This window comes from Rhagoletis pomonella, unplaced genomic scaffold (assembly GCF_013731165.1).
Source record: "Rhagoletis pomonella isolate Grant_MI unplaced genomic scaffold, Rhpom_1.0 Rhpom_scaffold_00010, whole genome shotgun sequence".
In the NCBI taxonomy this organism is placed as follows: Eukaryota; Metazoa; Arthropoda; class Insecta; order Diptera; family Tephritidae; genus Rhagoletis; species Rhagoletis pomonella.
The window spans coordinates 26,082,112-26,093,316 of NW_023458564.1; the positions used below are offsets into that span (position 1 = coordinate 26,082,112).

General features: G+C 33.9%; 1 protein-coding gene across 1 annotated transcript in view; it reads left to right on the forward strand.

Annotated features, from left to right (window-relative positions):
• LOC118746567 overlaps positions 1-11,205 on the forward strand; it is a 545,514-nt gene that overhangs the window by 430,648 nt on the left and 103,661 nt on the right. Inside the window, exon 4 of the mRNA XM_036480410.1 lies at positions 2,656-2,876. Coding sequence (XP_036336303.1) covers positions 2,656-2,876 — 221 coding nt within the window. The remainder of the gene's footprint in view (positions 1-2,655; positions 2,877-11,205) is intronic.

An 11,205-nucleotide genomic window follows, 5' to 3' on the forward strand; every position in this document is an offset into this window, starting at 1 on the left:
CCGAGTTGTCAAAGCATTGGAGTGCTTTTTTAAAGAACCAAGATCGGATCCTAGGGATGGTAAAATGAAATTATTATTTTTTTTCTTTTAAGGACAATGCGATTTCATAATTAAAAAAAAAATAAATTGAAAAAGAAAAAATTATAGTAAAAAAAGTTCCCAGCCCTAGGTTCCGAACCCGGATCTCTCGAAAAGCGCACCAGTTCTTTGTTTACTCGGCCATTACGACTATTGGATCGGCGTGAACTAATTGATATACAAGTGCTTTCTCTCAAATAGCTTTTGAGCACGAGCACGTGCTTATTTTTAAGACTTTTGTACTGCAATGACACGATACGAAAGTCTTAAAAAAAAGCTCCCTTGTCAACTAGCATGGTGGAAAGCTCGTTTGACAGATAGGCAGATGAATAAATAAATATGTAAATCATTTGGTCGCGCTGCTCCAACAGTGGCAATCGCCGAGTGAGCAAGGCTAAGTTTTTAGCAGCCAGATCTGCTGGAGATATGTGCAGGATATCGCTCAGCGAAGCTGTCATCGTAGACTTCAATGCTCCTTCTATTCCTTCAATCGCTAGTCTTTGCACTCTACGCCTTTTCACGCTTTCCTCAACATTTGCTTCCATGTCAGTTTGGAATCCAGTATTTCTCCAAAATATTTCGTGTGATTTTTCTATGTTAGGTCGCGCCCCCTAGCTGAGAGGCTTCCTTCATTCCTGAATTCTATACTTCCGGATGGAGAGACGACTGGCGTACTGCTTTGGACTCGGCCAAAATCGCTTAGGCGGTTACAGTGCCAACAAAGGAGAGGAAGAATATGAAGAGCACTAGGTCTGTTTTGTCCGGATTTACACTGAGCCTTACTTTCTTGGACCATATATAAATATCGCGAAGTGTCTGGCGCATCAGGTAGCTCATCCTTTTGAGATATTTCCGTATAGGCTAAGTGCGAAACCCGTTCGCAATGGCAGTTATTTTTGACGCTCTGCCTTGAAAAGCTTTAAGGATTCTGTTGGCTGCTAACGACCATAGAAAGGGAGGTGGAATCACATTCGGACGAGACTATGCGGCAACCTAGTATCTATCGTAACCAGTTTTTTCGGGTTATGTTAATCCATACCAGTTCAGCCCCTTCTTATATTGCATTGGCTGAAATGTTATTGAAAGCGCTTGCTATGTCGAGGAATACCCCCATTGTATTTTCTCTTTCGTTCAAGGCTTTTTCAATTTGACCAACAACCCTGTGTAAAGTTGTTTTGGTACATTTACCCTAGATATAGGCATGCTGGGTATTAAATTTATATAGTGATCTATTCTGGCTTTCATATAAATGTCATCAGCCTTTCGAGTGTCCTTAAGAGGAAAGGTGTTAAACTAATTGGTATTTAGTCTTTAGGATTCGCGTGGTTCACTTTACTGGCTTTATGAAGAAGTCCTACTTTAGGCGTTCTCCAATAATCGGCACATGGGAGAGCCAGAGAGCCTAATGCAAGCGAAAAAGATCTGTTCTAGCCAATCAACAGTGATTGGATCTGATTTTGGAAACATTTCTGGATAAACGCCATCGAGCCTGGATGACCTATATGGTGAAAAGGATTTATGGCCCAATCAAGTTTGGATCGTATAATCAGTTCATCTACATTCAACACCTCCACTAACTTTGGATCACCGTTTTGAGTCCACTCTCCCTTACTCTTCACTAAGAGACCACACACAGCCTCCGGTGGCATGGGTGCTATAATTTTTAGTACGTCGGTTGTTCGACAATATGGGTCTGGTGATTTAATATTTTTTTAAGTTTGATTGCAACCACTTGGAGTTAATTCGGTGCAGAAAGCTGGATTTCCTGTGGTGGAGGGATTCTTCAGATTCTGTAGGTATGGAATCGTGACCGAGAATAGTTTTGCGATAATGGTAAATTTTGCGTGCGCCTTAATTGGATTAGTTGCCATTCCTACAGGTTTTTCCATGACTACTTTATACCCAAGTCAGGTGTCTCCTTTTCATTTCGTTATAGCTCTACTACCCTTTTATCAATTCACTAGCTCAAATAGCGGCCTTTGTTTTTTTTCTCTTCTTTGTGGTGGTCTTTATCATCGCTGCCGATTCTTGTGCGGCGGGCTTATCTTTACGGTGTTTTCCAGCGTTTTCGTTGTCCAACATAGACTTGTCACAATCCTAAGTAGTTTCATCCATGGTTATGATGACTGCATCAGATTTTTTTGGGGGAAAAAATAAGAATAAAGCGTAACAAAAAGTAAAATTTAATAAAGAATAAAATTTTTGATAATTGCGAAAATTGCCAATTAAAATAGAAATATGTTTCACAATAAAGCTTTCAAAATCAAAACTGAAAATAATGCGTGCAAATAAATAAGTATTCATATTCGTACATACATCTGTAGATAGTATTTCAAATTCCATCTTGCATACACACATACATATATACATATATACATATTTGTATATTTCTCAGGCCTACATTCCACAGTATGCACAATGCCCTCATGCATACTACGTTAAGCATTTGTCTTGTCCCAAGTTCACTGCCACATTTTGTGCGTACATACATATTGTTCACGCTAAGCTCTTACCACATACATATGTACATTTTTAAACTAATTTATTTCTCACTCCACTCCTTCGCTCTCTTTATAGGTTATAAGCGCGTTGCTTGGCCACCCGTATCGGAAGAGCGTGTCGTTAGGGAATTCACGCCACAACCAACATCTGGTCATTATCCTGTATCGGGTTCGCAACAACAACAACAACCACCAGCGCAACAGCATCAGCCACAACACTTGCAGCAGCAGCAGCAGCAGCAACAACCACCATCTCATTATCAACAACAACAACCGAACGCTGCGCCAGCCAACCAGGTAATTACTAGATTTGCCATTATATTAGCTGCGTATATAAAATTGCAACAAAAAAGATAACAAAGAAAAATAACAAACAACAACAGAGACTCCAATAATTTTTAAAATAGATGCTTTTTAAAGTTATACCAAAAGCCAAAAAAAAAACACACACACAAAAAAAATTAACATTGTACAGTGACACAACGCGGCGTATGAGTAATGCCTGGGAGCTACCATACCGTGACCTTTCTTTAGTTCAATAGTTTACCTAATGACTTCTTCTTAATTGTACATAGCGTTGTTTTATGTTAGTTGAGTTTTTCATATTTTTATTGCCTTAATAATTTTTGATTTATTTTCTTTAAATTTACTTGATTTTCATCAATTCGTTCTAACTAGTTTAAAACAATTTTATTTTTTGTTTAAAAAAATCTCTTAGTTCGCAGACTTTGTTTCAGAAACACTTAAAAAACTCAGAACAAAAATTGCAGTTCATAAAATAAGCTAATTTTTTTACGTGAAAATTTGCATATAAATTCAGGCATTTGGTTTCAGTAATTTAAAAACTATGGGTTTTTCTTAGCTGAATGCCTCGATTACCAAATCGATTAAATCCATTTTTTGAAAAATTATAAATTTAAGTGGCAAAACGCTTGATAAAGACATAACTTATTATATTTATAATAACATTCTTTATTTGAGTTTATATACTATAAAGAGAATTTTAAAAAATTTTGTACATACATTATTTGATCGAATCTCTCAGCTTTTTGTCAATGCATTTAATCGATTTGGCAAGGCAAGCATTCAGACATGTCACATTAATTAATTTCATTTGTTCCGACTTAATTTTTTTTATGTACATTTTTTTGATTTTGCTTTGTTTTTACTTTACTCCGTTTTTTTCTTGCCTTTATTCTTTATGTTTTTATGCTTCCTAATTGGTTTGTGTATTCTCTTTTGGTAATTTATTATTTATTTTTCTTTCTTTTCTGGCGCTATGTACTTGTATATAAATTTGTTATGCATTTTTTCTTTGTAAATATCAATCCTTTTGGCAAATCACTGTACATAAATTTATATATTTTTTCTGAAATTTACAAATTATAGATATTATAGTACGAAAAAGTTCCTTGATTAAGTAACTAATTTATTTGTAAATATGAATGTTATTGTTAAAGCTAAACTTACCAACACTTTTTTAATGTGTAGTTTTTATGTAAGATAAATCACAAAAGTAAAATTATAAATAATTGGTTTGCACACACACACACATACACACATGTTAAGCATTTTCTGCCCCCAATGATGGGATGAGTAGCATTGAAGATCGAAAAAATGCCAAATGGAAAATATAAATCGGTGGCGGTATTACGCTCGTTTATATGTAAAAGTTAAACGGATCGCTGAAAAGCCCAGAAAGGGTTAGGTAAGATTGCATATCTTCAATTTTAATATCGATTTTTTTTTAGAATATCGAAATCTTATAAGGATAACGCATTTAATATCCCTAAAGTAATCAAAATTTTTAGTGATAGATTTTATCTAACTATTAAATTTCTTGTCACCAAAATCGGTATTGTTAATGAGTGGTCGATAAATGTATTTTCATCCTTAAGTTTATAAACTACATTATTTATGGCTTCTGGTTTTCCTTATTTATGATCACAACTCTTTTCATCGCTAGCATATTTATTCGACCGCTTTTCTAGTCTTTTAAGATACCTGGGAGAGGGTTTCTAATTTAGCACGGCATTTAACTTATGTATAAGGCACACAATTACTTACCGAAAAATCTTCGAATTGAACCAGTAGTCTACAGTTACACGTAAGACAGCTAAATAACAATATGAAGTGGGTCAAAATAGTCTTAGCGCACGGTTACTACCGTCTGGTTATGATTTCTTTGAGGCCCTTAATTGGTTGTACCACTGTATTATTTTACTTTAAATTGTCCTTAGAAAACAAATAACAAACATAACACGTCCAGCTGTTCCCTCGTAAGAGTGCATCCTCTTGGTTACCTCAGGGTGTAGTTCTAAGCATATGCCGCTCATGTCTGTCTTCAAAACAAACTTGACAAGGAAGGACTAGAATTTCGGGCTAAAATGCATCAACATCCCATCCTGTCGTAAGAATCAACAAAGGCCTATACATTACTGACGTCATCACTAGAATTTAGCGTTAAGCTAAACATCGGTCCGAATGATGCGTTCGCTTAGTGAGGCATCTCAGTGGGACACTTTTTTATTTTGGACAAATTTGCATCCCATCACCTATTCTTCTTTTTTAAAACATCCATGTAGAGATCCCTTGCATGAAGCTCTGGGTGTAAGCTTCTGCACTATACCCAATGGAATTTTCTTGATAAACCTCACCTTGAGCTGATCTTTTCGATTGCCCCACTATTTAGCTACCTTTGCTGTTAGCAAATGAATGATGAATGGTGAATGATGGATGTTTGGATGAATCTGATGATATTTCATTGACTTAGGAAATATTAATGAACTAAATATGCAAAACAAAGAAAGTTACGCACACATGTTTAGCTATGTAGACATTGGGACCCACCAAACAGTTTTTGTGGCAGACAAAAAGAAACCATGTCGCCCTCGGAAATAAATTTATTGCCGGTAATATCGCCATTGTATCGGTTTCTTATTACCAATCGCTCTATAACGTTCTCCGAAGGTAACTAGCCTAGGCGAGTCGTTTTCTTATCGCTTTAGGCGATATTTGGAATCATTTTATTCTTTTAAATACTTCATTTATTTTTTTATATAAAATTGGAACTTAGAAACGGAATTAATTAGTTCTTTCGCTATAGGGCTGCCTATTTTTTTGAGTCGCCAATTTGTTGCCATTAACGATTGTTGCCTATTTCTCATGTTTTGCATAGTGTGGAGTGTGATTACACATACATATATGTATTTAATTCTTAAAATTTACAAAGTTTGAGTCATAAATTTAATAACAAATATCTAAATATACGTAATAATAATTTACATAGTCGACAAGCGACAAACTGTAACTTTCAAAAACGTCCGTAAAAATTTTAAAACTAAGTGCACACATTCATTTGAACACACATATGAAGGTATGTATGAATGTGGGTCTGCGTATAAAATGAATAAAATACACAATTTAGCAATAAAAGTTATGATACCCATACAAATAATTCAACCGAGAATTTTTACAATTCATATTTATTTGAAGGAAATATAGTCATTCAACTACAACTGCAGCTCATACGTTGCTGTTTTTCAGTATGTGTTGGTGAGCGGTAGTAGACCCCATAGGAATAGAAGTATTAACGTTTGGCAAATATAATCTGGCTGAAACAAGCAATTGAATCGTAACTTTCAATAAGTCGAATATAAATTCGGCACAGTTTATAAAAGCCCATTATAAAAACTATAATGTCTAACCTACAACTTCAAATTTCAAACTCGAATTTAAATAAAGTAAAGTAAGGCTTTTCAGCTGTCTAAGTCTCACTACGATGGATTATTTGTTTCCTAATAAATTAAAAATTTTTATAGACACCAAGCATGCTTTGGCAAATTTCAATTTCCAGCAGGGTAAGCACTTATTTAAAAGGCAAAACGTACAAACAAATGTATGTACATACATATGTACATACATAAATATCGCTTGTACGAGCAGTTAGTTATTCCCGTTGTTGTAGAACGGTGTCACCACCACGATCCATTACAATTTATCATTTCAAACTTAATAGCTGCTATTTGTAGCAAGCGTAAATAGTCGTAACTAACTGTAACTTAACTGAAACCAAAATATTTGCATCTGTACAATGCACATATGTATGTTCATTACATATTTATATAATACGATATAATCAGTGTTGCCGCGGCGTTCAAAAGAAATGTATCACCAAAATTCCCTAAAATGGATCGAAGGTATCATGAAAAAAATAAAAATTTATATATCAAAGTATCAATCTTCAATAAAACTTCTAATTCTTAAATTAAAATAGTAGTTTGAATTTTTAGTTTAGATCGTTGATAATTTTTAATAATATTCTTATGGTTTTTATTTAAAATACAGAGTGAAAATAAAGCTTTTATACTCGTCAAGAGTTGAATTCATTTGCATACTAAATTAACTAAAATCACATATCAAATTAGTATTTAACACTGTAAGAACATAAAAGCAAATTTCACAATACTTACTGGATTACTCTGGATGAAATTCCTGAGGCAGTGTCACACGATTGATACATTTGTACAGATTTGTACATTTTGGCAGTTACAAAGTAGAGTTGTTTGGAAATTCTTTTACTGAGCTGAACTCAAATTTCTAAAGAACACCACTGTACAAATCTGTACAAATGTACCAATCGTGTGACACTGCCTTTAGCCCAGTACCACATCCAACAGCTTCAAAATCAAAAAGGAAAAGGAACGACAATATTAGCCTGTTCCAGCACTCCAGGATTTAGTGAGAAATCGTTCGAAAAATATATGTATGATAAATGTGTGAAAGGAAACGACTTCGGACTATTTCGGACTAAATCCTGGAGTACTTGGGCAGGCTAATTGTCTGTAGCTAAAGGTGATGCCATATGCAGATCACAGGTGGTATGTTCAGGAAAGAAAACTTAATGTTTTGCCACAAAATCATAAAAGTCTTAAGATGAGAAGAGTGACCAACTTGTTTGAGAAGTAAAATGTATCACAATTTATACTAAGCTAAAAATAAAAGTATCTTTTAAGAATTCGATGAAAAACGTATCATTTTGATCCCTTTGGATCACGACGGCAACACTGGATATAATATGTTTAATATAAGTATTTCTGTATGTGCATGAAATAAAGTAGTTTTTATAAACAGTCGCGAGCATCTGAACCACTTATAGGCAACAAGTTTGGCTACACCATCGACATATTTTGGGTTGATGCTAGAAAAGTTTTTGTTTTTTACTCGAACTCTGTTCGTTTTTAATAGCTTCGAACAAATAAACGTGCACATAGTACTTACATATGTTTTGCAAAAATGAATTTATGCAAATCAGTAGTGAGTCAAAAATTTTAATAAAAAAAATACACGTGTTGTAAATTCTGCGAAACAATTTCATTTTATCACTTTATTTTATAACTGGTCGGCTGAGTATGCACGTACATACACATACATACATATGTATATATGTGGTTACAAGTATTCTTACTCCGTTATTTTTTATGTACTTTTGTTAGAGCTTTTAGTAGTGTTGGGCAATATCGATACGAAAACTACCCAGAACTCTATTCTCAAATGGATCGACAGTATCCGATTTTGAAAAGTATCGATACTGAGTACTCCAAAGTAGCATTCAATCGACGTTATTTGGGATTAATATATTAATTTGAATAAAGTCCTGCCAGCTAGTGAGATTTCTGCACTAAGCATTGAAATGTTCCCAACATATGTATGTGTATGTATTTAAAGAAAATACTCGATTCCCAAAAGATACTTCCAACACTAGCTTTTAGGAATAAAAATAAAAGTGGCTTAATTTAAAATTCTAATTATTCACTCTTAGGCTATTTTCTGTTGGTGCGTGTTCCTATTGCAAAGACGAACTCAGAACCCATTGGTATTGATACCTGCCTCTTCGTTTTCTTCGTTGCTGGCCGGGAACGCACAGGATGAAGACCATATTGTTTCGTCCAATGTATTTTGTCTCTTTGCGTACTTCAGATTCAAAAACGATTTACAGGACATTTTCAATAAATGTCGTTCGTAAGCTCTTTGGTGTCTTTCGAAAGACTGATTGAAAGATGTGCTAACGTGGAGGCCTTAGCGTTGTTCTGTTTTCTGAAAATTAATCCAAATTAAAATATATATGTACATATATATTTTTTTCTTTATAAAGTAATAAAATTTAAGTTAAAGAAAATAAAAAAAAAATAAGTTTCTAAAAATTAAATGATATTAAAAAGTATGCTTCTTTTTAAAACAATAAAATCTAAAAATTATATTAAAAAATAAAATAAAAAAAGGTTCCTAAAAAATTTAATTTACAAAAATATTTTTCTCAACAATTCTTATTGAGCTTGAGGCCGTTTTTAATGAAAACTTATTGTGGAAAAGCAAAAGAAAAAGCTGTTGCTTTTCCACAATAAGTTTTCATTAAAAAACAGCCTCAAGCTCAATAAAAATGTTTGAATAATATTCTTATAAGGCCATAAAATAACAAAAAAAAAAACAAATAACTTAAGGACGAGCACACCTAAAAGTTAAACATTCTAAAAAAATATAATTATTAACAAAAACCAACAAAATCAACAACCACATGATCAAGTGTAAATCGTAGCGGAATAGCTGCGCTGATTTTAGTTGGCTTAACAAGTGAAATAGTGGAAATAATCACTGGCTGAGTCAGTGGGATCGTCGGTTCGAATCCTACTGAAAGAATTCTGATGAGGAAATGTGGTGATTTCCGTAATAGCTAACACTTCTACCATTTTTTCAAATTATTGTTGCTTTTCCACAATAAGTTTTCATTAAAAAACGGCCTCAAGCTCAATAAAAATTGTTGAATATAATATAATTATAATTATAAGGCCATAAAATAACAAAAAAAATATATTTTTCTCTTTAAAATTATATAATTTGAAAATTAAATGATATTAAAAAGTATGCTTCTCTTTAAAACAATAAAATCTAAATTATATATTAAAAAGATATAAAAATAAGTTCCTAAAAAAGTGAATTTTAAAAAAATATGTTTATCTTTAAAATTATATAATTTGGAAATTAAAAAGTAATTAAACTTAAAAAAATTAAAAAGAATTAAATAAAAAAAAACAAAAAAAGTTCAAAAAAATTAAATGAAACTTAAAAACGAATCCTTTTTAAAACACTAAAGTCTAAAAATTGAATAAAGAAACTTTTATGAAAAAGAAAAAATGAAATAAGTTTCCAAAAATTACAGGCGCGCCTAACAACATGCATCGTCTTGTTACATGTCCCTCATATAGCCACATTTGCCTGATTACACATTGCATCCGTTACTTTTTCATGATGTATACTTTTAGGCCCAACTGATTGTCATTCAGGGACATTTTGGGGACAAAAATTTTGCGTAGTGTTTGTCAGAATTAAACTCCAGAACTATAAAAACGCAACTAGGAAACAGTAAGCAAGCAGCAACTGCCTACCATGGCCGTCCTCAAGTGGGTGTCTTATCAACTGTGGACGCTGGTTGTTGACGAACTCATGGAAGGGCCAAGTGGCAATGGATTCCAAGCATATGGGTATGCTGCTGACCTAGTCATTTACGTTGTTGGCTAGCATAAGGACATTATTTGCTCCAGATTGCCAACTTGCGATCAGATTAACAAAAGACTGCTATGCTGCAAAGGGATTGTCAATAGACCCACTGAAGTCCAACGTTGTCCCATTTACCAAAAGAAAGAAAGTCAATCTGACTATACCCACCTTGCCAGCGAGAGAAATTGCCTTCCAGTGACTTCATGGCAAAACTTGGGTAATATCGCCCAAAGTAACGTATTTATCTTTCAGAACGGTCTTGAAACCCCGTTTCTACAAACATATACGACACTGGTCTGGCGGACAAAAGCACAGCAAGTAAGTGCGGGTGCCACCAAGAGCAAGCTACACCGCTTAGTCTGCGTGACCATCACAGGAGCTATGTGTACCTGTCCACCGGATATCCATGGTGTGATTACAGGCATTCCTCCTCTGTCTATTCTGATTGAAGGTGAGGTCTGTTGGATCACCCTATGGCTACCCAATTTAATCAGCATGAAATGTGGAGATCTTCGGCATCAAGTCATTCCTGGATGATCCCGCCATCATGTGCACAGATATCATGTTACCGAAATTATCCTTTGACAAGCACTACAATGTCAAAATTTCTCAATTGTATGTCTTTGGGCCAAAAAATGCATAACTCCTTCCAGAAGGAACTCCGAAACACTCCTTGAAGTAGAGTGGTTGGATTTTTAGAAAGTTATTTGCAAAAACGCATAATACTAATACTTGTTTTTCGTACTTTGTAATATTATACATACACTTTCCATTGGCACACCTCAACAATGCAAGTATGTACGAATACTACACAAATAAATAGCACGATTTTAAGGCTCTATTATTGCATGCAATTCATTAAATTGTGTGCTTTATTGTTGTTGTCTTTTTTTGGTAATAAAAACTTATTGTACAATAACTACAATAGCATATAACAATAAATTATGCAAATTAATTTTGTGAATACTCACGCGCAGGCAATAATTACGGCACGCCAAATAGAAATGCGCACGTACTCGTATTAGTGTGCATGGTGGTCACATCGGAAAAAAAAACTACCAACTTTTTTTTT